Source organism: Heliangelus exortis, chromosome 7 (assembly GCF_036169615.1).
Source record: "Heliangelus exortis chromosome 7, bHelExo1.hap1, whole genome shotgun sequence".
NCBI classification, from domain to species: Eukaryota; Metazoa; Chordata; class Aves; order Apodiformes; family Trochilidae; genus Heliangelus; species Heliangelus exortis.
In genome coordinates, this window is record NC_092428.1 from 20423543 (window position 1) to 20450976 (window position 27434).

The 27434-nt window shown below is 37.9% G+C and overlaps 1 protein-coding gene across 2 annotated transcripts; it reads left to right on the forward strand.

Annotated features, from left to right (window-relative positions):
• Nucleotides 1–3641: 3641 nt before the first annotated feature.
• On the forward strand, nt 3642–27357 carry OPN4 (opsin 4). 2 transcript variants are annotated; one of them, XM_071749260.1, is made up of 11 exons: nt 3644–4291; nt 11137–11279; nt 13167–13300; nt 14173–14376; nt 16190–16361; nt 17222–17386; nt 20513–20620; nt 21749–21872; nt 24962–25114; nt 25626–25694; nt 26944–27357. In XM_071749260.1, the coding sequence occupies exons 1-11, from the start codon at nt 4262–4264 to the stop codon at nt 27136–27138; spliced, it is 1497 nt and encodes a 498-aa protein (XP_071605361.1). In that variant the 5' UTR covers nt 3644–4261; the 3' UTR covers nt 27139–27357. The 2 variants fall into 2 exon arrangements, with proteins under 2 accessions (XP_071605362.1, XP_071605361.1); XM_071749261.1 differs by lacking the exon at nt 17222–17386 and having other exon boundaries at nt 3642–4291.
• The last annotated feature ends 77 nt before the right edge of the window (nt 27358–27434 follow it).

Here is a 27434-nt window from a genome sequence, read left to right on the forward strand (position 1 = left end):
ATGAAAGACAGGCTTTCCATAGAGCTTAAACCATAGGAGACAAGGAAGGATGAATCTGAGAGCTCAGCCCATAAAACAAAGTTAAAAGCTTTTAGTTGGGGCACTGAAAATCCAACTTCATTGGTCTAGAGAGTTCTTTGTGTAACAACTTTGTCTTCAGACTCTGAGAAAGGCAAGAGGGACAGGGATGTGTTGACCTTTTCAAGGTCACCTGACCTTGAAGCCATAACCCACTAGAGTAAGCCAGGGCAAGTTAAGCAGAGCACCTGATGGATTTATCTTGCCATGGAGTGGCAGTCTCATGCCATGGTACAGAGAAAAATTCATACTCTTGAACAGATCATTGAGAATAAACTTTAAATCTCAGTGGGGAAAAAACTTTTTTACTTCTTTTTGTTATATTTTTATAAGTCTTAAAAAAAACCCTTCTGATTGAGTGGACTTTTCTAAACCATCCTACCTTGTCTAGCCCTTCTGTACTCAGTCCAGCCCTGGGATTCTTGCTCTCCTGCTGTGGGGCTAAACTGCTTCAGTGTCACATGCTTGCTGGCTGCACCCTGGAGCTTGTGCTTTGCTGGCTACCCTATAAAATTAGAACACCCTATGAGGTGAATTATTTCCTTCTATAGCCGTACAGCTGAGTAGAAACCACATTGATTTGATTTACTGTTTTCTATTTTGTCCATTGATTTTTGGTAGTCCCCAGAGTGTGCTCTCATAAAAGGCCATCCAGAACTTTGTACTCAGTTTAACAATTTTATTTACAAAGGGTGTTCTTGCCTCCATGTCCCCCTGCCAAGTTACTCCAGGCATGAAGAAATAAATTCACTTTGTATGATTAATAGAGCAGAAAGAAAATATATACGGCACAACTCTCTCCCTGCTTTGTTATTTGGGGTGCCAAAACTGGAGGATGTTGTCTGAGAACAGCAAGGAAGTGGGAGAGTTCCCACCTGACAGATCTTAGCTGTTAAAAGGCAAAAAGAACACAGATGGTTGCAACCATATTTCTGTATAAAATGAGCAACCAGTTTTCACCTGCCCACCTAAGCAGGTAAGTCTATTGCAGAAGACTGTACCAGTCTTCTGTACTGGTACAGAAGTAAGGCTCTGAAAATGCTTCTGAGAGAAACATTGGCTCTTCTCAGATGTTACAGCCACTGACAAATACCACACCAGGTACCCAGGGTTCACAACTTCTTTACAGCAGACTATGTAAGGAAGACTGCTCTGGACTGATTACACTCAATAGTGTGGTACTATTTTTGAAAGGCAAAGAACTGAAAATGAATGGGCTGCCAAGTGAAAAATTAGTAATTTCTTTCTCCATGCCATCACTTAAAGGTGTTATAGGATGCTCTGCCTTGCTGTTGGGGGGAGAGACTCAGTATTTGCATGACTCTCTGTGCTCACTAGTGAAAAGAACTACCAGATGTGCTAGAAGGTCACACCATGCCTTAGTGTTGGAAAATACTTGGAGCATCCAGATCCAGAGAGAGGGAAAAATAGAAAACTGATAAAGAGACACTGTTCTCATGTGAGAAGCAAATTTTGCTAAAACTTCAGGATGAGCCAGATGGCTTTAGAAAGTACCTGTGTTCATGAACTGATACAAATTCTCCAATAAGCTCCCCAGGCATACAACACAGATAAGCTTTTGGAGAATAACCAAGGGTGAGACAGAGGGAAAATTTCCTTCCAGATCTGTAAGTCTAGCATTGTGAGAACTTCACATGAAATAGTCTTCTAAAAAGAAATAATAATCATTCAGTAAAATATTTTGAATTGTTCTCTCTGGTTTAATAGTGCATTTAAACCCAAAGCAAATCTTAGAGAATGAAATGCTTTGCACTTCACACCTTATGCAGCCCTAGGACATGACTCCTCTCCTGCCATAGAAGCTGAGGTATTGCATATAAAATAGGTCAACTGAATTGCCTCTGGCTGTTGGCTGTAGCACAGGATCAGACAACTGTAATCATATGAGAACATTTCCATTGGGCATGATTCTTAGTGTTAAGGTCTGATTTTCAGAAATAAATTCACCTGGCTTGCAAGTGCTTAGCACTCACAAAAGCAGGCCCCAGAGGCTAAGGAACAATACCAAATCAATAGCCCTCTTTGGAATAGCATCCACTTCCCACTGGGAAAACTTTCTCTCCTTTATACTGCATATTTTTAATAATACACTCCTAAGATCTGTGGAACTAACCCAATTAATCTATTTGGAAAGGCATGTAAAACAATGCCAAATTTAATGAAGCAAGACCCATAGTTTCTATAATGTCTGGCATTAAAAGACTACATTTATTCTAGGATTTGGTTACTCTGCCAATCATATTATGGACTCCCCTAAAAGTGGCAAAAATTGGATGCCAGTTTAGACTGGATATTAGGAAAAATTTGTTCACTGGAAGGGTTGTCAGCCACTAGAAACAGGATGCCCAGGGAAGTGGTTGAGTCACCATCTCAAGGAAGAGGTGTTGAAAAGCTGTGGTGCTGAGGGACATGGTTTAGTGCTGGATATTGCAGCATGCTAGGTTAACAGCTGGACTTGATGATCTAACAGGCCTTTTCTAACAAAGATGATTCTATGACTGACAAATTGGAGAACTGTCAGGTGATTAGACAGCTCTGGGCTGAGCTCTGCCACAGCTGGTTTAGATCTGGCTTGGTTTTCTCTACCTAATGCTGCAGGGCAGGGACACTTGGTGACATCTCTTTGCCTTTCACAACAGGTCTGCTAATAGTTATTTTTAAGGTCACACAGTCTGAGAGTCTGTAGAGTCTTAAGTATCTCCCTGGCTACTGTTCATTGCCCTGGTGACACAAGGCAAGTCACCACCTTCAAAAATTTACTCTCAAGGCAAGGAAATCTGCAACATTACAGGTGGGTGCCTTTGATACAGATGCACAGCTCCTGTTCACACAAAGAATCACAATCCATTTTGCCTCATTTTAAGGATAGGTGCTCCAAGTGCTAATTCAAGAAAAGCTGTGTGAGAAGAGCAATCCATGCAGAGCTGGAGAATACAGTTCTCATCACTACCATCACAGCTTTCTCACAAAGGCTTTCCAGAAACCATTCACTGCTATTTTTATTACCAAGAGCAATGAAGCTAACAGCTTGCATTAGGGCCATTTTGACAGTGCATGGAAGACACAGATTCTGTGATATGCACACTGCAATATCTGCTAGAACAGCTTCTTCCCACTCTGTGCCTAATTCTCTGTTGCAATTAAACTTCACTGTACCCCAGTAATGGGCCTTCAACTGGGAATGCAGCAATTCATCTCTCTCTGCACAGTGCAATGTAAAGGAAGACTTGGGTGGATAAGAATCTTCTCATACACACCCTAACTAAACACAAATGAAAAAGTATGCAGACAGCTCTTGAAACAAGTAGTTATTGTGTTCTCTGCCTAAAGTATATGTGTGCCTCTTTTTTTTTTTTTTTTTTTTTTTTTTTTTTTTTTGTTTAACTGAAAAGCAGAAAAGGATGATGTCAGTGGGTTTTATCCCTACTTGTTGTTTATTTTTAGAAGTGGACCAACAAATAACCACGACCTAAATTCTATAAGACAGAAATGCATACAAGCACATTGCTAAGTATCAGAATCTATTTCAGTTCAGACACTTTCAGCAGAACTGTACACATACATCTTCTTTAAAAGCAGACTACAAAAAAACTCATTCACTAATACAGTGAAAATGACCAGTAAGGTCTCATAATTAAGACAGATATACAGGTCAGCCGTTTAGCTTCTTTGTTTCATATAGGGATAACATGTCTACAGCATTAAAAATCAGATTTAAATGTCAAATGCAGAACAGATAACAGCATTTTTAAGTGAGCATCAGTTTTATGCTGTCATTAAAGCAAAGCTGGAATCTGGACGGAACAAGCTTCAAACTGGGCATGTGCAGCCCCTGTCATCTCCTGTATTTAAATGGATGCTGCTGCTGCCCTTTGCTAAGCTGAAGATGGAGTGAAGCAATCTGAAGCTCCAGTGAGAAACCCTGCACTGGATCTTACATTATTCCAGAGACTCTAACAATCTGCTTTACACACAAAAAAAGGTAAATTGGCTGATTTAAACTCAAAGGAGAGCTTTTCTTTCTTTGTCTTGTTTAGGTTTTATTCACCTGAACAATCAGCCCATTCAGAGGGGGATCTCTTGTCCCACTGAAGACCCAAGCAGCACCAAAATTGTGCAGTTCTTCAATGCATGGAATGACTTGGAAGCCAATGCCTGCACAATGATGGACGTGCCCCTTAGAGCCCCAACAGTAAGTGTTTTCTGTCACTAAAAGCTGTAGCAAGTAGTTCTGCTGGCAATACTGACATACATAGAACTCTAACTGGACATTTTAGGTGCATTTAAAGATCTAATTCTGTAGTGCAGTCCTGAGCAACAGAATGAAAACTTCAAAATCTTTTTATTCCTTTAACTATTTATTTACTGCAGAAAGGGCTGCAGAAGCAGTGTTTCTAAGCAGAGTTGCAAGGGCAGAAGACAGGGACAAATGTCTAAAGGCAAAGTGCACCAAATATGTTGCAAACTATCAAAACGTGTTTCCCTGCATTAAACAGCTGTTTAGCAGTACAAACACAATGCTTTCTTGTGTTATTTTTCAAGATGAAAATCCCCGGGATAGTCTGTAAGTACAATAAAATGTTTATATCAATGTTAGAGTTGTTATTTGCAGTCACCTGAAAGCTGCTCAGAAGATTTTCTTGGGTAAGTACTATCAAAGCTGTTTCTCAGTTATTAAATACTAAACAGAAAGAAAAATATGTGATAATACTTCAGAACGGACATTCTTTGCGGTCCCTAAAAATATTCTTTATCCCACCACATAAGCCTGAGTCAAAGGAGTTCAGAATTCCTCTTCCTTGTTGTATATCTCAGTATACTATTAGGACACATGATTCCTATTATATTAGCTATTATGTTATCTAGGACACAGTTTTGTTCACATGCTGATTAAACTAAAGTCTGTTTAAAGTAAAGAATTAAAAAATTACCAAAGCTAATTTCTGAAGTTCTTGTAATCTGGAATTCAACTTAAAATCTTGATGTGGTCACATCAGTTATTTTGGCATCATCCACATAACACAGTGGACACTTAAAAATTGTGTGCAAGTTTCAAGCACTCTAAAAAGTTCTATGGATATAGGATGTTGAGTTGGATGTTTCATTTTTATTCTAATTTCTTATAAAGGACCAGTAAATATTTTATTATTTGCATAGTAAAAATGCAGTCTGTTTATGTATTTTTTATAAAACCTGGATGTGTGCAGTGTCTTACAGAAAAATAAACAGGGAATTCTCCTGAGCCAAGGCTCTTACAAACTAAATTAGACAGATAACATACAAAAGAGGATAGCAGAACACAACAGGGAGGGAGGAGAGAGACTGGAGAGTGCATGGTAAAACGGAAAAGGATTCTGGGGATGGAGTGATTTACACCAGAAAATTAAAAATAGATTTTTTTTTTCCTTTATCCTGCTAAAAGAAGCAATTAGCTGTCCATTTCTCTTCCCTAGATCAAGTGACTGTATTTGCAAACTTCGGCGTTTTATTTTGCCACAAAGGTTGGTTTAAGTGAGCTGCAGGATTGAAAGCACTACGAGCTGCTTGTGGTTGAGATTAAATCCGGAAGACAGGGTACAAAATCTGCTACCCAAATTGCTCGACAGGACAAACATCATCTATGGAAAGCCCTGCTGTCTACTTGAAAGAGGGCTTAGCAGTTGGCGTCACCCTGCTGAAGCTGTAATTGAGGTGGGATTACACTCCTCTTTGTGCTGTCTGTCATCAGAGAGCAAGTGCCTACAGAGGCAAGCTCAGAAAAAAGAGCAAGGAACTGTGAAGAAAAGTAAGTGCTATCAGTTGTTTGCAGCCTCTTGCTATTAAGCAGTAGAAACACTGCACATAGAAACCATAGGAAATTACAGTATTGCTGTTCTGATAATTCTTCTGAATTATATGGTTTGTTGTAATGTAAAAGGCCTATACCAGTTCTGTATAAGTCATACTGAGTAAAGAAGCACCTTCATTACCTGTATTTGTAGGAAAATTACAAATGAAGAAACCTAATACATTGCCAAAGTCAATGTGGGACCACCAAAGCTTGCAATGTTTTGGAAATGGGCTCTATTCCATTAACAGATTCATTCTGCAAAACCAGTGCCTCCAGTCTGAAGTCAGATGAATTCATAAAAGCAGTAACACAGCAGTCCCTATTCCTCTTTCTTTGTCTTGTTTCACACCAAATTAGATATGATCCATGTGATGTCTATGCAGAGGTAGCTGAAACATGTCCTTGTCCTAGTCTTTTCTATTCCTGGCTTTTGAAATAATGTCACACAAATAAATCAATTAATCAATCAGAACTAGCATTGAAATATTTTTAACCCCCTAAATGACCTTCTGAGGAATTCTTCTTTCCCCATAAGTATAAGCTAAACCTTCCTTTATACTCTTGTCATTGAGACAGTGTGAGGAGTGGGCTGTATCAAGCATGATTTATATTCAGTACAAGAATTTACATGCATGACCTTCCTCCCACCATCATCACTGTTAACATTAGAAGGCCTTCAGTAATCAGTATCTCCAAGTGAACAGTAATTAAGTGATATTTTTTTCTTACTCTGAAAAAATGTCACATTTTCTCCACAATAGTTGAACTGTATTCTTTGCCTGTTGTCCTTTTATTTACATAAATACAAATACTTTTCTCATGCTATGGATGGAGGGAGGGTTGGACTTTCAAAAATGGCATGTCTTCTAGAAATTATTCAGAGGTGAGCTGGTTTGTGGTTCTTTAAATCAGTTATGGAATAACTAGTTAGGAAAATGTGTATAATAAACAGATTCCCCAAAAGCATCACAGTTTGAAAGTCTCAGCCAGGTTTACCAAATGATAACTGAAAACCTTGTTGGATCTGGTTTAGCTGTTTTGTTGAAGGCAGTAGACAAGCATTCCTTTAGGGAGAACAGTGACCACTTTCAGAAAGCAGAGTGCATTAAACCTAGCTGTTTCCCTCTGTTCTAGTGTTCCCACAGGGACACACTTAAATCTGCTGGAAGGAAACACTCTGATGTAGGGCAAGTCTGTAACTTCTTGCCACTCACTATATTGAAACAAATGACAAGAGTAGGATTTAGAAAAGGATTACACCTATATATGGAGGATAAAAATATCCGCCTCTAAGATTATCCTTTCAAAGGGATAACAACCCTGTTTTTGGTTGAAAACAACTGCTAAGACTCTACACTGAAAATGAAATTCCTATATCACTGTTTCCTGTTTTGCAGCTCTGTGAAACATTCAGTCATGGCTAAGGGCAGCTTAGTGCATTGTTAGCTTGCTGGTCTGAATCAGTATGGTGCTTCCCAGGTTCCTTACCACACCATCCATCTGATTCTGCAAAACTGTAGGCTAAATAATGAATGACATGCCTATCAGAGATTAGAAACACCAATTACTGTACAATCCTAGCAAAAGGTCTGTTTTCATATACCCCTAAAAAATATTATACAACTTGTTTTTAAGGTTGACTAAAATTCCTTCCTTTGCTAGCAGTCCATTCTCCAACTTACCCTCAGTACCTATTGTGGAGAAATTTCGTTACATTACAGTTACTACTTTGATGTCCTCCACAGCTTCCATGACCACTTTGCTTGCTTCCTTGAGAAATGTGCAAGATTTATATTGACTGATTCTCAGGAAGTTGGTGCTTCCCAACTGTTTCCAACAGAATTAATACAGACTCAAGCCACCCACAGCACTGTAGGGATACTGGCACCCAGTGGTCCAGACCCTAAGGTGCAAACATCTTTTACTTGTTGACTCAGGAAAGCTGTAGTCATTATCCATCCACTGGAAAATGTTCAGTCTCCTAGCTTCCAGTTCAGTTTCTTTGCCATAAGGGATGTTTTGAAGCAGGCTGCATTAAATAAATGGAATTGCCATATCAGTTCAAAGAGAAACAATGAAGTGCTGGTTTTGCATGACCTTTTTCTTATCTTTATTAAGAGTTGCTTATTAAAAAGAAGGCTGCACAGAAAAATATTTGCAAAGCAATGATGTCTCTGTACTATCAGTACAATTGAAATAGTTGTTCAGAGTATTCTCAAAGGACAATTGCCACAGTGGCAATTACAGCAGTGGGATTTTTATTCCCCCCCCCCCCCCGATGACCAAGTACTCCTGTTGTGAGCTCACAGCAGAGACCAAATAAGGCAGAATAGAGGAAAGCTGTGAGAATTGTCTGATTTCTTGATTATCTTGCTGACCTGATTTCCTAAAGCACTGTTTTTTTCTCCCTGTCATTTTGATGCACAATTCCTGGAGAAGATCTAAAGCTGAACTTGATACAGGCACGTGTTTTCATCTTCTAGTAAGGGAGCTGTATGCATGAACTTGGAAGTGCTCAGGCCTGCCTTTTTTTTTTATTTTTACTTTAATTAGATCTGTATTTCAAATAAAAACAGTTAAATTGCTTTATTTAATAAGTGACTTTTTCGTCTGAGACAACAGCCAGAGGTGGCCCCTGTGGTAAAAAACTCAGGTCTACAGGAAGTTCACAGTAAAATATGAATTTATTCCTCTTTAGTATTATTTATGTCTGACCAGTGCTCCAGTATAAATATTCTTTTTTTTTCCACACTTAACGTTTTCTTTGACTCTGAACTTCTTTCATTCCTGAATAAGTAATTTTAAAGTCTCCTACTGCCCCTTTAGTAACCTTTTGTCTCTTGTGATTTCTCTGTGTATTCATATTTATCTTTTAATTTTTTCCTCGTCCTTATTCCTCCACAAATTTAATTTTAATTAAAGCCACTTTAATCTGTTATTTGTAGACAAAACAGGCTCTTTGAGCTGCTTCACTTCTGTTACCTTGATCCAGTTCTGATCAACTGGAGAGATACAGGAAAAAACATCAGAAATCTCCATTCTATTAATAACCATCACTAACACTCTGTAGAACAGCACTTTAAAAATGTTCTAGACACAAGGCTATGGAGAAAAAAAAAAGCAAACAACCAACACAAAACCAAAGAACATCTGACTTCATTTATTTAAACCAGTTTTCTCTCAGACTCTGCCTCTCTACTTGCTATGGATATGGGAATTTGTTGTAATTTCTATTGTTGTTTTTACTTTAGTGGTAATGTGTTAAGCACAGCAATTTCTACTTGGGCAAGATGCCCACTGAAGTTATGTGATGACAACACTTTGTTACAGGAACCTGAATGCTATGACACTGTCATTCAGTTAGTGTACTGCTCCCACTGTAGGGAGAGCTACACATTTGCTCTCTAAGAGCAATATTTGAGAGAATATTTGTCCAGGATTTCATTGCTGCTACTCTAGAAACCCAGGGAGTGTCCTGGTTGTTGAGTACTGCTGCAGGCAGATCTTCAGCACACAAGCAAAGACAATCTCTTCCAGAACTCCAGATACCTCTGGGATTCACCTCTTGCACATTGGTCTTAAATACACACTGCCTCTAATAACTCCAACCCCATCTCACAGATGTATTCAGAAGTAATGTCTGCCTCTAGGGTCTGAAAATGCCCATTTCCTTTGATAACTGGGGTGCTGTCAAAGGCATTTCTGAGTTGCACTCTAATGGTGAATGCCAACCAACGTAACTGTAGAAGGGAGAACTTCACCTCTACCTCTGTGCACCTTCCTCCTTTCCTACCAGCAACCTGCCTTTTCCTGGCAAGGTATGACTGCATAATGACAGCTGTACCACCACCTGCCAGTACTTGTGATTGGAAAGAGTGTACCCAGCCTCATGGCACTATTTAAGCTTGATGCAGGCATGGCCCTTGGTACACACAATGCCCTTGTACTGCATCCTAGGCCACAGCCAGTCAGCACTATTCACAGCAGGCAGGCTACAACCGATCCAAAATATTCCCTGGGGTTTTCTCAACTTTCTGGGTTTTTCTCAACCTTGCTGTGATTCTAATAGTTCAGTAGCTGAGGAATGCCATGGCTGCAGCTTGCAGGCTTGAGCTATGACGTGTGGTCAGGGAATGTCATTGCTTGATGAGAAAAACCTGGCTATGCACAGGAGACAGAATCTGCCTATGAAGATGAATGAAGAACAGGTTTTCGTATTTTTGGTGATTTCATTAGCTGGTTAGAGCTGATGCCAAGACATGTTTAGGACAGTGGCTGTTGCACAGAGGTCAGTATTTAACTCTTTGCCTGAGCTTATATCAAAAGGCAGCAGAACAGTAATGGTTTGGATGGCTGATTCTCCAGTTTCTATCTGGTCACCCTTCCTGGGTGCAGACTTGTTGCTTGCTTCATTACTGATATGGAGTCACTTGGCCTAAAATGTAATTGTGATTCCTGACACTTAACTAAATTATGTATTAAAATTATTATTTGAAATGCTGTAGTCTTCAGACTTGGCTGCTGAATTTTGCTATGAATTTTGCTATTTTGCTAATTCATTGATTCAGACACAAATGTTTTCATCAAGTGCTTTATCACATACTTCACAGAGAGCAAAATGCTGTCATGCAGTGCAGAGAGAAAAAAGAACTGGTATGGAAACCAGGCATAAGTTATAAAGGATTTGTGGTTTAGCATTTATGATCCTTAATTTAGTTTCCCAAAGACTCTTGTTCAATTCTGCCAAGCTTTTGGTAACCAAGGCTTGAGGCAGCTTGCAATTCACTGTTATTCCGTGGGATTCCTGAATACCAGTAATCCATACCACTAGAAGAAAAAATGCATGTTTATCCATAGAAGATAATTTCTACTTAGTTATAGAAGCCTAGCCAGTGATGTCAGAGGACAACAGAAATCACAGCTCACCAGTGCAGAAACTTTTCTGAAATCAAAACTGCACAAAGCATCCTTGTTAAATACTCCATTTGTTGGTGTCAGATGTGATAAAAGAAGCCCCTTCCTGTCTTTCTCCTCAATATCCTCATCTTTCTTTGGGAGAGAATGGATTGCTTTTCTTCACCAAAATTCTAAATCAACAGTAAACCTATAAACTTCCCTTTTACCTTTGCAGTGCTTCTAGAGAAGCCATGAACAGCTTACTCAGCAAAGTCTGACAATAGAACTATGACCTTTTGTTTGTTCCACAGAAGATGGCAGTGCAAGATGTTCCTGGTGCCTTTCCTACAGTGGATGTCCCAGACCATGCCCATTATACGATTGGAGTGGTCATTCTTATAGTGGGGATCACAGGAACTCTGGGTAATTTCCTGGTCATCTATGCTTTCTGCAGGTATCTTTCTTTTAGATATTTTTTTAATACTCAGACTTATGAACTTTGACATAGTTTGACTGGGGTCTACAAATGCAGTGCAGGCATCCTATCAGACTACTAAGCAGCCATGGTAAAATGCACCAATAGATATTGCTGTAGGAAAAAAAGTGGCAACCTACTATTTTCTTCTGATATCCTTCCATTAACCATAGCCAGAGCAAAACTGCTAGCAAAATTGTAAAGAATTACCCAGATATGCCAAGCAATAGAAAAGCAGCCAAAGCAGAAACCTTCCAATGCATTTTTTCCTACTGGCTGAATTGTATCTGCACTGGTAAGATGTTTTGTACCTGTGTCTGCCATGCACCTTCTCTATTCTAGATGTTTACTTCCTACTATTGCTTACTACACAGTTTCTTTCCCCCCTTTGTTCCTTACTGGCCATGTCTCTTGTCACATTTTTTAACACTTGGCTTACTTCCTTTTAACTAAAGTCACATTCTGACTTTTATGTTGAAGGAAACTGGATCTCTGACAACAATGTGATATTTCCACCACTCCTGTTCACTCATCCTTGTTTCTGTTTTGTCACACTGGGGCAAAGCATTAACATGATGTCCAGGCCAGTGAAGTTCTACTTCATGATTGGTCTCTTTTGGCACTAATGAAATAAAAATAATAATAAAAAAAAAATAGCAGCAATTATATGATAATTTGGCTGTGTCAACTTAAATCACTGGAGTGCAGACAAAAGTAGTCTGGGTCTTGAGCCTATGTTTATGTGGGGCATTAAATGGTAGGTTTTAGTATGTGGATTTAGAGTAAACAGTAATCTTTAAGCGTGAGCAACATGGCCTTAAGAACAGAAAAGGTGTTGGCATGCAGACCAGCTATGTGAGGATGACATACATGAGCTAGTTTAGCTCTTTGGCTGGTCCTGTACAGAAAATCCAGTCATGGCAATTGCAGTTCCACTGGAGGACATAGTTTGTCTTCATTTGAAGATGTTATGAAGACAGAAAGGGATACTGATAGCAAAGTAACAACTGCCTGGAAAACAAGTATGTCCAGTAACTTTGCAGACTACTAACAGAAGCAGCCCATAGACATCTACTATTAATAATAAATCCTAGTTCCTAAATTGGCAAAGAGGGGACTGTAGTTTTATTCACTGATTCTGCATGAGTGCAAAGAATCCATCATTTATTCTGCTATTTTCCAGTTGTGTCTAAGACTGAAAATTTGAGAAAGGACTCACACTAGTCCTGCACTAGAGACAACATTAAAAAGTTACAGTGAGCCCCAAACTAAGGAGCTCTCAGTTAAACTTTTAGGTGTAGTATCCTTTAAAACACTGCAGTATAATACTATGAATAACATTCAGAGGCAGGATACACTGAGGGCTGGCTATTGCTCTCTATAAATTCAGTGTCTGGACCAGGGAAATCAGTATCATAGAGAAGAATCGATGTAAAACAAATTGCTTGATGTGGTACATGGTGAGTTTGCTTAATCCCTGTATCCGATGATCTTATCAGCAGTGGAAAATGCATTTCCCTCCCCCTTCTTACAATGACCCAGATCCAGCAAATCCATAGAGTACATCAACTTTAATTTCCTGTTAATCATGGACATGCAGTGCACTGGGTCAGAATATTTAAAGAATATGATTTATCCCCACCACTGAGCTGGTTATCAAAGCAAACCTCTAAAGTGAAGAGGAATATAAGGGTGTAAAACTGAGCCTTGCTTATGTTCTCTGGTGACGGAAATGAGAAGCACTCTGCTCTAGCTTGCTGTGTTGTGTGCCTTGGTATTTGAGAAGCTGCCAAGGCTCACAGGAAAGAGTAAGAATATAATTAACAGTGTGGCACTGTTCAGCAAAATTTCTTCTGATCTTTGTAGGAGTAGGAGCCTTCAGACACCAGCCAATGTATTCATCATCAATCTAGCTGTTAGTGACTTCCTGATGTCTGTTACGCAGTCTCCCGTTTTTTTCACCAACAGCCTCCACAAACGATGGATTTTTGGTGAGAAAGGTTTGTATATATGTGCATATATATATATATATATTCACTTTCTAAAATACCACTAAGTATCCTTACCGTAGTGGCAGTTAATATTCTATTTACTTATCCTCAGGTGCACTTGCAAGGTTGAGAATATTTCTTAACATTGTTAGACAAATGTTTCTTTGAACATTTTTGTTTGCACAAACAAACACATTCCCACCATGTAGAAGAAACTGTAGTAAGAGAAAAACTACTCTTTGCCTCCTGAACAGTATTTGACAGAGAGGAAGGTCAGAGAAGTAATGCTGCCACTTTGATCTCTTGATGACCAAAAGCAACTTTTTTTTTTTTTTTAATGTTCCATGAATTGTTCAATTGCACACATTGAAAGAAAAACCAAACCAAATCCCTGCTTTTAATTATTAGGGGTTTTTTGATAATTAAACCCACTCATTAATATATCAATAGTCTGCATATTTACAATAGTTAAGCTGACCTTGATAGTTCCATGATATCAGGGTAGATATAATCCACTGTTAATCAAAACAGGTGTTTCTACAGGAGCTCCAGTAAACTGGAGTTAAACAAGATATTAATGGACTGCTGAAATGATCCCACTTGAAACACCAGAAACCAACGAGTGAGAATAGGTTAAGTATCTCTGTCTTCAGCAGTTCAAGCAAACAAAATCTTTGAAGTTTATCTCCATGGATAATGTAATTAGCAAGGCAGACAGCAGCTTTGAAAATAGCATTACAACTGCAGGAAACTGAAGTTCCATCACTTGACAAATTCCAGAAGAAATTAGTTCAGAAGAAAACCAGACTTAATTAGCATGAGTAAATTAATTAGCATGGGTAGATTAATTTCACTGGTACTTCTGTCATCTTCATTGAAAGGCTGTGAGCTGTATGCCTTCTGCGGAGCTCTTTTTGGCATTACATCCATGATCACTTTGATGGTGATTGCCTTGGACAGATATTTTGTCATCACAAAACCTCTGGCTTCTGTTGGAGTGACATCCAAGAAGAAGGCCCTAATAATCCTGGTAGGAGTCTGGCTGTACTCTTTGGCTTGGAGCCTCCCACCCTTCTTTGGATGGAGTAAGTGAAACAGAATAAAAGATTTCTTTTCTTTATAGCACTGGATTAAAGACTGGTTACAGGTATAGAAGAGGGCTGAATTAATGGCTTGCATATTGGTCTTGAGTAAATAAATTTGAAGAAAACTGATAAAATACATATTGAAGCTGAAGAACTCTAATAAAAAATTCCAGTGTGTATTACAGCATATTATATGACAATAGCAGAACTCCTTAAGCTCATTACTTAATGAATAAAGAACAGTAGATAGAATCAAGACCAAAATTTGTGCACCTATTATCCCACACTTATTTCTGTTGAGCCAAATTCAACAATATAAAAGTAACACAAAGTATTTGAGCTTTTTCTGGTAATTTTTTCCCTCCCCACCACTGCTATGTAAGATAGTCAAGTCAGTCTAAATTTCTTCATACAAAAGAGGAATAAAACCTGAGTGTTTTGTGGAAGTGTATGTTCAATAAATCTTGACTATGTTCTAGATAGACAAATTGCACTAGGTGTTGCTCATACTCTCCATTCAGCCACTGCTATCTTCACTAAGGCTTCCAATAAGGATGGCATTTAGTAATAAAGCACTAATTTGCCTCAGTAAATGTGAATTTTATGCATGCAAATTGGAACACACATATAGCATCTTGATGCTTGCAACTTTTAATAGTTTCTGTTATTCTCCATTTGAGTCTGCCTCACTACCATTGATTTGTTTCCTCTGAGTCACCAGTTTCAGTCAGTAAGTTAAAATGAACTCATCGTTCAAAACCCCAGCCCACTATTGTGCTCCCTAATTCCAGAAGAGAACGTGTCAGCTCAACTGGGGTGAGAATATAGCACCAATGTTTGATTTTCCCAAAGAATGCTGCAACCAACTCAGTTACAGAGTAGAATTTCAGCATATTTTTGTTATCATCTTGTTGCTGTCATTCTGATCCACCCTAAACAACAAGCCATGTTTAACAGGGAAACTGCAATAGTGGGAGGAGCAGCCTGGAGTTGAGTGAGGAGCTGACAGAGTGACACAATGACAATACAGTCTTAGATTCTATAATCTCAATTGGAGAAGGTGGAATAATTGCTTGAATGGCATTGCTATCTTGTAATTAGAGTCTAGTAGTATCCCCAGTACTAACTCTCATATAATAATGAATTGCATCTGAGCACGTCTGGTGCAGTATTTCTAAGAGTTCAACAGAAAATAGCACTGTAAATGGCAAAAATGTAATTATTAAGGTAAGAAGACTGCTGTTGACAACTTCTCTTAACAGTCTGACATAGTTGCTTCAGGATCATTGTATTTCATGTAAGGCAGAATATTGTGTGATTTTTTTCCACTTTTATTCAACTTTGTACCACAACAAAAATAATTCCATCTGCACACTGAGTCTCTTTTGCACAGTAAATTTCTCATTATATGCACATGCCTAAAAAGTGGTAGCTATAGCAATTCGTTTCCTGCCACTCCTTGGGAAGATAGGAATTTAACAGGAAATGGAGATATTTACAAACAATACAGGTCTGAACCAATACCTTCTGAAATATTTGGAGACAATCTTTGAATATGCTGAGCTTTAAAAAATATTCACGAACTGAAACAAAATTATTTAGTTTTCCAATCTGAAGTCTTAGACAGATAAAGACAAACACAGTAGAGGACCAAAAGGGAAAAAAATGAGATGTTTTTTGATGTAGAATTGTGTATCCTTTCAACCTGTTTTTCCCTCTAGTAGAACAGGACTAAATCCCATGTTATTCTAAGTATCTTTCTCTAACTTCTGCACTCAGAACAAGGCTTATGCCTTCTTGTTTGTCTTTCTAGGTGCCTATGTTCCTGAAGGTCTGCTGACTTCCTGCTCCTGGGACTACACAACTTTCACACCATCAGTCCGTGCCTACACAATGCTGCTTTTCTGCTTTGTCTTCTTCATTCCTTTGATTGCTATCATATACAGCTATGTTTTTATATTTGAGGCTATCAAGAAGGCAAACAAGTAAGTAGCCTTTAAGCTTTAAGTTTTTATCCTTCTGTTTGAGTGATGCTCATTTTTTTTTAAACAAAGACTAAGGAAAACTGTGAAGTTTTAAATTTTTCATGTATATGCATGGCTGAGACAGGAAACCAAACAAGAATTCTGTTAATACTCAACACAGTAAGAAGTATGATCCTTAGAGGGGCTGTTCCTGAATTAAAGCCAGGGCTGTTCAGGATATTGTGTAGTGGCATGGAAAAGGGTATGAGTAGCAGAATCAGAAATCTGAGGTTGAGAAAAAGCTACAGAAATTAACCAACCAAAATAAAAACTTGGGAGAGATCCTTATCACCAGTGTATAAATCAATTTTCCATAGAAAATCAAATGGAATTGAAATAGAAATTCTATGTTTGACAAAAAGTGAAAATATTTAATCACAGGTCTCTGAAACAAAGACTGTTATTGTAAAAAAGAAAGGGCAATGTCTGGCAATACATTTGTAAAATCTGTAGTTATCTATTTAGTATATATCAGTGTATCTAGTCCCATCATTCAGAAGTTCAGAGAGTAGGGAAGCAAAGACTTGTCCAACTATGTTTACTGCAGCATTGTTCAATAGGCTTGAATACCTGATCTATGTGGAAATTCTTCTGCTACAGGACTACTTTCTTCACTGAAAGCACATGTGAATTTTGCCATTGGTTAGTGCAACAAAAGTGCATTGAATTGTGAAGGACCAGTCACACCCACACTATAGCACACATTAAAAGTGCATGACTTTTAGCAAACTAGCATAGGAGTAGTTTTTGCCCCACTTGATGAAGCTATGTACTGAATTCCCTACCTCCTTGTTTTGCTGTTGTATGTTTATTTCCTTTAGGTCTGTTCAGACATTTGGATGCAAACACAGAAATAAAGAGTTCCAGAAACAGTATCAGAGGATGAAAAATGAGTGGAAGATGGCCAAAATTGCACTGATTGTCATCTTGCTTTATGTCATTTCCTGGTCACCATACTCTGTTGTTGCTCTAGTAGCTTTTGCTGGGTAATTATGAATTTATCAGCAAAGGAACATTCACTGAAAGCAAAAGATGTGATATTGTAAGACAGATCATAGTCAAAGCTACCTCTCAAGTTTAATGCCTGAAGTGCATCCAAAATATTCATATATTTAGGAGTGACAGTTAACAAATAAGGCACATGCTATGATTTTTTTCTTAGTTTGACTTAAAAAAAAATAAAAGGAAAAGAAAAAAGGCAAAAGAAAAGGAAAACAGGAAGTTATTATTAGTGACATAATGTTTCTGTACTGATGATTTCTGAATCTCTATGCAGATTCTCTATGCTAGGTTACTTGAAATATCTGAACTTTATTTAGCACTCAAATGCTACACAGGGGCCCTGAAAAGAACCACCCAGGGGTTGATTCTCTTCTCTTTCTCCACTTATTTTACTTACAAAACTGTTAATTTTCTGGTGTTACATCGAACAGCTGAAATCCCTTACAAGTATAAGCAAATTTAAAATTATTACAAAGTTGCACTGGGGAGCTTTTTGATGCTGGATATAAAAGATTATAAATATAATTAATATAAGTATGTTTTTAATCTATTTGTCAGCATATTATGCAGTAACTTCAACAAAAGTATGACACTAATAATATAGTGTTTGTGCATAGTTTGACACCAGACTATAGTAGCTACAGTCCAGGTACAAGCAATGGATTGTGAGTCTGGATGCCTTGGCTCTACATGGACATTTCTCCTAAGATAAATGTGAATCTTCCTGTGCTTCAGTTTAGCCTTTGTAAAATGAGTGTGACTGTCTACTTCAGAAAATCTTGTCAGCTGAAAAATCCTCAAGTGAAGACTCCTGTGAGAGAATAAACCACTTCTATTTGTATTTTCCAAGTCAGAAACAAAGAGTAGGACTTCATACAATTGACACACAGGATAAATTTACTTACAATGGAGCATTTGGGAAGGCAGGGGTGATTCATTACACACCCAAGGAAGAGGCCACTGCAGGGTCACTTCTCAAACATAGCTTAGGAAGGCAGCATCCTAAACATAGCAGTTCTAAGATCTCATGGTTATGAGAGAAGAGGATTCTCTCCTTTTATACCCAGAGGGGCAATTCCAAGCAGCAGCAAATGTTTTCTCTGTGAAGGTGGAGAAGGTCATCACTCAGAAACATGAATCCTTAGGATTGTTCCAGTGATCCATTTCCTATCACAGGGGAACTTAGGTATCAGTGATACCACCAGTGATATGTGACCAGTCAAACACAGAAGTCAAAGAATACAGCATAGCATTTTGCTATGTAGAACTCCCAGTCTTTCCCACATGATTCAGGACCTACTTTAGCATCTGAACTTGACTCCTAACCCATATGTCAAAATGACAAAAATCGTAACAAATGGACAGTTTTATAAGTCTACAATATGTAACAAAAGAGCATTTGCAAATTTTGCTCATTAAGACATCTGGTGAGCAACACAGCTTCATTCAGCTTTGTTCCATTTCTGAATTGTCTTTTAGGCAATCCTTCTGGGATTTTTGAGAGATAAATAGACCAAGCCTAGAGGCCTTCTGTGGACTTTTATTAAAATGAAGTCAGATAAAAAAAACTGTACGTCACATATAGGAGACAAAAATGGAGACTGTGGCTATAGTCTTAGACTAAAGACAACTCATCTGACAGAGCAACAACATACACAAAAGGAAGGACAAACCTTAACTCCTTTAGAAAATATTCTGGATGGAGAATGCTGAGCTAGAACACAGTCATGCTCACGAATATTGTTGGTCTACAGGTTATATTTTCTGGGATTGCTTAGCTTGAACAAAAGCCTTTATTGCTGTTTGGTTCTGTTTAGTAAGCCTCTCCATCAGGCTTACTAAAGCACTGTGTCAACTCAGGGTCAAAAATTCCATTCCAGCAAGGTCACACTGCTATGTGTTCTCCAGACTCGGTGAAGAATTACATGTCTAACCAATGTTTGAAAAGTATGATTAGGAGAAACCATGCTAAAAATTGTACATGGAGAACATGCTACTCAGACAATTCTTATAAAAGAAAAGCTTTAAATTAAAGTGAAATGGCATCTCAACACTCAGGTGGCTGAAAAAATGACTCTTTTATTACCATTGGCAAACCATTTCAACCTCGTCATAGAGTATAAATACTTCTTTAATATGATAAAAAATTTCCCTACTTAATGGAATTCTCTTCATTGTTTGCAGCACTTATATGAGAAATCTTTTGAGAGAGGATTGAGAGGAAAGTCCATTTTCTCCCTTAATATTATAGGAGCACAAGGCTAATTGGAAGATAGAGCTGGGACTGTTTTCTTAGGAAGAAAGCAATGATAAAGAAAGGATGTTATCATTGGGATGAATGACTGTCTGACTGGGCCATTTCACTCAGAATGCTTTCTACTAATGCTGGAAATGGTCTTCATTATTATTTTGGTCTGAGCTGCTCTAATGACTTTCTTTTGGCCAAGACCTTATGCACTACTTTGAGATATCTTCAAAAATTAACTGGCTGATAGCAGCATGGCAGATAGTCTTCAATCATTCTTTTATCCTTAGAGTTGCATCACCTGCATATATTCATGGTCACAGTAACACACAAATGTACCTATAATAGCTGAAAATACTTTCCTTTCACTGCTCAGTTCAGAAAAATAATTCCCCTTCACTTCTTAGTTCAGAACAGGTAAATAATGAAGTCTGAATAGTAAAATAGATTTGTTAGTTATCTTTCCCTATAATACCTCACTCTGCACACCTGCTCAGTGACATATTACTTATCAAGTATATCTGCCAACTTTGGAACAGATAGATACTCCAATGAATACAAATTCACCCACTGAAGGCTGACTTTGTCCGTAGGCTAAAAAACATGGGAATCATCAACATCCTGGGCCACAGGAGTGAAGCACAGCAAAAGAAGCCCCATGAAAGTCATGTTTCTCAGAAATGCAATTAGGCTGCCACTGATCTTTGCAGGCAAATGATGTAAAATTTGTTCTCTCACTGATGTGGTACAGAACTCCCCCTTTCATTCTCTCTGAAGCACTAATACAGTTTGAGTTGTTGGTGTATAAGTGCATAGACCACACAGAACACAACAGTAAATACACAATGTGTTTACATTACTCTAGGTATTCTCATGTCCTAACACCCTTCATGAGCTCCATACCAGCTGTGATTGCCAAAGCTTCTGTCATCCATAACCCCATCATCTATGCCCTAAGTCACCCCAAATACAGGTAAGCTCACTTTTAACTTATGTGTAATATAGCAAAGAAAATCAGAGTTACTTTGCCACTTTTAGGACTAGTACCTGAACTCTACTACACCTGCTCATTTTACTTCAGCAAGACAGCCTCTCCCTGCCCAAGAAAACTTCTGAATGCCATATAAATGTAGGTGGAATTTATACTTGGAACAAACTGTTATGAAGGTGGGAGATGTTTACAGATACTACTCTGTACTAACATGATAAATGACAGAGACCTCTCCACCTCAAAGGAAAGCACTGTAAATTTTTAAACTCTTTTAATGAGATGCAAACATTTGTCAGTGTTGCAAACAATTTGTTAAATTAACCAGGCCAGTGACAGATGTAATCCTGTAAGTCAGCCCACCTCTTCCCTGTTTTGTGTGTCTTTACCACCTTCCTCCAAGTTTTCATATCTCAGATTGTATTTCTTCTGAGTTCTGAAATCTAGGGTCATTACCATATTAAGTTTGTATGCAGGCTGTGAGATCTGATGGATGACAGCAAAGCCATATATATGCTGCTCTTTCATCCTTTACAAAGACCTACTGGGAAAATGGATGCAGAAGGGGTGGGCATGAACATCTAAGAAGGGAAGGCTGAGAGGAAAGAGGAAAGCCAGGCAAAAGAGTTTCCTTATGCTGATGAAAGAAGTACTGTAATATAATTGCACTTTTTGTGCACAACTGTACAGATAGCCAACAAACTGATGTGTAAAAGGAAGATAAAATAGCTGCTTAGGGGAAGATTACAGTAATTCATTATGAGGCACTTCTGCAGTGTTCAGTTTAAAGGGAAACAAATTTATTTTTGCTCCGATTAAGCTGAAAGCAGATAAAACATAATTTTAATAGCTCCCATCAGTTCATAGAGTTATACTTTAATGCTCTTATCCCTGCCAAGCAATAAATTTGAATTCTGCAGAACACTGCAAATAAGTGATATTGCAGGGTGATTGTACATGAGATACTGGGTGTTTGGAAACCTCTTTTTGTACCCAGTAATTTTCCAGTCCACACAGTATTAGTTCATCTCTCTGAATAAATGCATTGTTTATGATGGCTGAATTTTTGTGTTAACAGAAAAAATCTGACTGGTTCTACCTCTCGTCCATTAGAACAGCCATTGCAACATATGTTCCTTGCCTTGGATTCCTGATGAGAGTTTCTCCTAAAGACTCACGGTCTTTCAGCAGTTACCCCTCCTCCAGACGAGCAACCATAACCAGCCAGTCCTCTGAGGTGAGTGGGCTGCAAGAGGGAAAAGCCAACTGTGTCCTGTCTCTGACAGTGATTCAGTAAGGGAGATGCTTCCCCTACATCGTTTTAAATTGCAAAGTAATTAATTTTCATAGAGAGCCCTTCAAAGTGGTAGATTCCTTAGCTGAAATGCATTATGGTGCCTACTGAAAGCAGTGAGACAAAGTGAAATACACAGAAAAGGCTGAAGTGGAAAAGCAGAATGTAGAAATCTTTGCATTCTTTGCCACTGAAGGAAGAGTGATAGATGGAGCAACAGAAATTTTGGAAAGTAAAGGCTGCCAGAGAATGCTCTGGCATTCTAGAAAATCTGATGATACTTCTAGGACGTACTTGTCTGACCACAGATTTGGAGTCTGGGTACAAATAAAAAAGAAACTGATGGTGATGAAGTATTTTTCCAGTGAAAACAAGCTATAATGAAACAGCTTTCTGAAAGTGAAATGGGCTGTATTTGGAAACATATTAAGCATCAGATTTAGAAAAATTGGTAAATCCATTACAGAATCACTCTCTCAGAAGACCTGAACAGCTTGCTGCTGCCAGTCTAAGCCAAATGTTTTGTACAGCAGCTGAACACAGGGCAAATGTTTTGCAACCCAGGCTCTCACTTGCAATCCAAAGTTAAACTGCTAACCAAGTAACCAAGCACAATAATTAGGTCTTTGCAATTGTTTTAAATGAAAGTTCCATATGAAAGAAAGAAACATATGAAAAGCCATAATTTTCTTGGTTCTTTTTCATAGTCCAGATAATAATTTTATCTAATTCAGTCAAGTGCTGAATTCTGACAGTTGATTTTAACAGTAGTACTTCAATTTCATTTACTCTATATTCTTTTGATTTCTTGGTCCAATCAAAATGAAATTCTTCTGGATAGCAGCCACCATTCAGGTAGAATGTTTTGAAATTGGCTAAAAATTGGGCTAAAAATTGGCTAAAAAACCTGAAACTTTTTATACTGCATTGCATAGACCGTGAATCCTGATTCTTAAAAAACAAAAAAACTCCTTCAGTAACACTCTGTGCTCTTCTACTTCCATCAGTGCTGGGGAAAGGAAACCATACAAACAGTTCAACAATTCCTTTTGCTTGGGAAAGCAATCCTTAATACTTGAGGTAAAATTAAAATTATCTAAAGTAAAAAATTCTAAGCCTTTGGCAAGCTTAAGTCTGGAATTTTCTATAAGCCTTGAGTAAATCTGTATCTTGTCAAGATCTCCTGACAAAAATATGTGTCCCAAAACTATTTGATTTGACCACAGAATACTCTGATTCATTGATAAGTAATATCAGTTTAGCTGGAGGACAGAGCAAAAAGAAGTGCTCAAGTTTAAAACACATAGGTCAATACTCACTGATAATTTTTTGGGGGGTCTTTTTTGTACCATTGTGGCTCAAATAAGCTCTAAGATTTCTAGACATACCCTAGCAATGCAAAAAGCAGTACATATGCTGCCATGTATGTTATGTCAAGGCTGGTCATCAAACTCTAAGTCAATAAATTATCTTTATGTTATTTTTTTTGTACTCATGTGGATGCAAAGATATTCTGCAGCTTGGAAAATCCTGAAGATATACCTTCCAGTCAGTTCTATGCAATGAAAAGGAGACAAGCTCTGGAACAGATGCTCAGAAAATAAAGTTACTCCCATTTTAAAATTCAATTGAATGAGACTGTAAGTTCTACTACACTCTAGGCATGGAATGGGAAGCACATTTTTTAAATGCTGGGATCCAGAGAATAGCCTAGTCCAACCTGTTGTGCTTCATAAGGGAAAACATTTGTTTAGACTGTCCTCTTGGGTATTTTATTAAGCTCTTCTAAAAAATTTTCCAAGGACACATTTCAGTCTGGAAACACTTTGCTCTGTAGACTCATCATCATTGCTTTCCCATTAGTTAGAAAGCAGCTTCTGAAAAGAAGATCTTAATTGTCACTGTTCCAAATTAAATTAATTTTTTATTTCCCTTCTGTGTTCCCCTTATCCTTCCCCAGTTGCACAGAAAAAACAATCCTCATCCTCATTAAAGCAATCAGTCTGCTATGTATTAAAATTCTGGCACAATCACCAATTGGGATTCTTTCTTAATAGTAACAGACTCACCAGGCCAACTTCTCCAATTTCATCAAAGTTCTTTCTATACCTCTTATTTTGTTTTTCTTCTCTGGGGAAAGTTTATCAAAGGATCAATAATTGCTTTGAGTATTTTCAAGCAATTATGTACTCTCATCCAGCAGAAGATACACTTAAAGCACAAAGACTGCTTATGAAAAACCCTTGCTGCCTAACAAAAAAATAAATTACAAAGCACATTGTGTTATGTTCCCCCATTTTAAGGCAAGTTACACTGTCAGACAGAAAAAAAGGCTGGTTTGCCATGAGCTGCTTATCACAACCCCATGAGCTGCTTAATTGTTTTATTATGGTCTATGGGCTTCTGTGATTCCTCACCACTGACAGAGTAAGGAAAAGGAACAGAATTTTCGCTTTTTAGGAAATTCTGGTGGGTTGAGGGGGTTTGTCTTTTTATTTATTTCTTTTATTGCTAATTGGAACCAATTTGATAAAATCAGGACTCCTTCATCAAACAAAATCTTTCTAAAGCACTGATGGTGCAATCCCCAGACACTTTCTTCTATTTATTTCTGCTTCCACCCAATCCACTTGGAAAACTTTGGCCCTAATTCCTCCAAACACCTGTGCTTCCTCATTAGGTACTATTATGAAACTACTGTTGCCTCAGAGCTATGAGGTGCATCAGAATAGTTTCAACAATAGCCTATAAAGGAATACTATTTTGTTTGAAATGTTGCAGTGCACCCTGTGGAGAAGGAAAAAAAAAAAAAAGTAAGCTAAATTTTAGACTTGACAGGCTTCATAATTTTGTTCATAGCTCTTATTAGCGAAGATTTTATGAAGTCATACATGGCATCATTTTTGTGAAACATCTTTTCTGCAACGTCTGTCCTTTTCCAATTTCTGTCTAGATAAAGCTGATTCTCATGAGGCAAACTGGATGGAAGTGCAAGTAAAATAATGTAATTGTTTGTCCTGAATTCATTCTAGAGCTATACTGACACAGAAATGGACAATGCCAGTATGCTCTCCAGACTTGCTAGCAGACAGATTTCCTATGAAACGGGTAAAGACACAACTCAAACCAGTGACCCAAGAGCCAAACCTAAGCTGAGGAGCCACGATTCTGGCATATGTGAGAAGGTAATAGACTGTGTGACATCTAAATTCTCTGACATCTGCTGGGTTAAGAAATCTGTGCCTTTCACCATAATTAATTATGAAAATTCCTGCCAAGAAGATAGGGATAATCTGAGTTAGCACAATGAGTAATGACTTAGAGGCTGTAAATCATCTGATTTTTACTTCCTCTCTGGTTCCTTACTCAACTGTCTTTGTTTTTCTGAGAAGCTATGGTGATGTTTTAGTGACCTTATTGTCCTAATGGTATGTTGTCCTGCAGTTGGTTTTAAGTGTGTATTCACTGTTCAAATTACTTGGTCAATCTTTCTGTCATCTCATCCTTTTCTATCAAATGAACTCATATGGGTGAGGGGTAAAAAAAAAAAAGGTTATCTTTAGTATATCACTAATTTTTAGTCAGTCCTCAGCTGTCCCCCCCTTTTTTTTCCTGTAATTTTCATTTCACGTGTGTTAAATATTGTGATAGACCTGTATGTCATTTATGGTTTTCTAATTTGTGTTCATTTTTCAGACATTTGTAGATGCTGATGACATATCTATGGTGGAACTGAATGCCACAGAGTATACTGCTACACCTACTGTAAGAATTATTATTTTAATATTTGCCATGGGTCTAACTAACCACAGGAACCAATGACAGTCCCTGTCTCTGAACACAAATTAAGGTGGTTTTTTGAGATGTAAAAAACTCACGATACTCCCAAGAGAATGCAGAAAACATAACCACAAAGGAGAGATCTCTGCTGAAATTAAGCAGGAGAGCTTGCATACTACAAGGTTCATCTTCAGTTTAACTCTTCAAGGAACTTAAACATTGTCTTGAATTCACTTGTTCCCTGATGAGGTCTTTTCTTTCCCTAGTGGAGCAAGGAAGCATTAATTTTGCACTATCATTATGTGAATAATATACACTGAGCAAGCCATTCCTATGGCTGTACATCTGAGACAGCCATCATCTTGGGGCAAGTACTGCTGTACAAAGTTGCATTGTTCCATATTTAATGTTCCCTGGCTTGAGTAGCACCAAACATCTAAAAAATGCAACTAGGAAGAAATCAAGGTAATTTTTTTAAACATGCCATGTTACCTATTCAGTAAGATGCTGTGCCACTGCCTTTTTCTTCTTCCATGTGACAAAGCTATGGCATGCTGATAAAACTTTTTTACATGTGCCACAAGTAAGTTAACTTGCCTTAATTATTGACACTAAGAGAAATAAGAGCCAATGTTAACAGGTGAAAACAAGTTCATTTTATCTTCGCAGAATTAACCCCTATGTAATATCTTAATATCTGTTTTATAGTTACTAGAGATTCTTTGAGCTATTGATAGCCTCATCCTAACAATATTATTTTTTGGTCCTGTGGTGCAAGTGATAGATAACAATGCTATTCTCAAAAAATGCTAATTAATATTTCCCTGTTTTCACTTCATCCTCTAGTTTGCTTCCCCTTTCAAACTATCCATGCTTTTATCACTACATTTTATGTCACCTCTTGCCCCAATGAACCAAAACAGTCTCTCTCTTTATGGCAGGACCCCTCACTTCATTGAATTCATAGTGTCTGAACATATTCACAGCACTTTTGTTCATAGTTGAATGTGCTGTCATTACCCTTTCATCAAGCAGACCAGCTCTTAAGCAGCAAATGCAAAATCTGTGCTTTAGTAAAGTAACTTGTTTAACAGCTTTAACAGATTTTTTCTCATAAGTTATTTGAGGTTCAAATCATTATCTAAATATATACCATTTTTTCATAGATAACGCAACCCAATCTCCTTGTAGATGTTTGTGTTTTTTCTTTCTTTCAAATCCTTGCATCCTTTAGGGAGATGACAGCATTAATGTTATTGGACAAAGAAAAGGAGAGTCTCACCACAGACCACCTGCAGCCCAGATACCCAGCATTAAAATAACATACAGCAATGTCCAAAGAGAGGAGCTGCCTTATGAATACAACTCTGATTTCCTGCACCCTAAGACCAACAGCCACAGCAGAACGAGAAGTCAAACAGCTAAGTGAGTGGTGCAGTCCAGAATGGCACCTTAGCAATACCTCTGGAACAACTATGGACCAGCTAAATCCAGAGTATCTTCCTACATTGTTCTGAACTGATCCTACAAAGACACAAAACAAGACAAGCAAGGATAATAGCAAGGGAAGTACACTTTTCAACATCAGAACCCTTTGTAGTGGTTCATTTCCTGATCTGAATCACACTGTAATTTTATTTTCTCTTCTTTATACTTATATATATTATATATATATAATATATATATTTTCTCTTTCATGAAACAACCTCTTCCAGTTGGATTTTA

What these genes read in the sequence shown, in the direction of transcription:
- OPN4 (XM_071749260.1), top strand. Translation starts at nt 4,262, where the DNA reads ATGATGGACGTGCCCCTTAGAGCCCCAACA. An exon ending in GCTATCAAGAAGGCAAACAA is followed by an intron (nt 16,362 to 17,221) that starts GTAAGTAGCCTT and finishes TATTTCCTTTAG; the next exon opens with GTCTGTTCAGACATTTGGAT. An exon ending in GCTCTAGTAGCTTTTGCTGG is followed by an intron (nt 17,387 to 20,512) that starts GTAATTATGAAT and finishes ACATTACTCTAG; the next exon opens with GTATTCTCATGTCCTAACAC.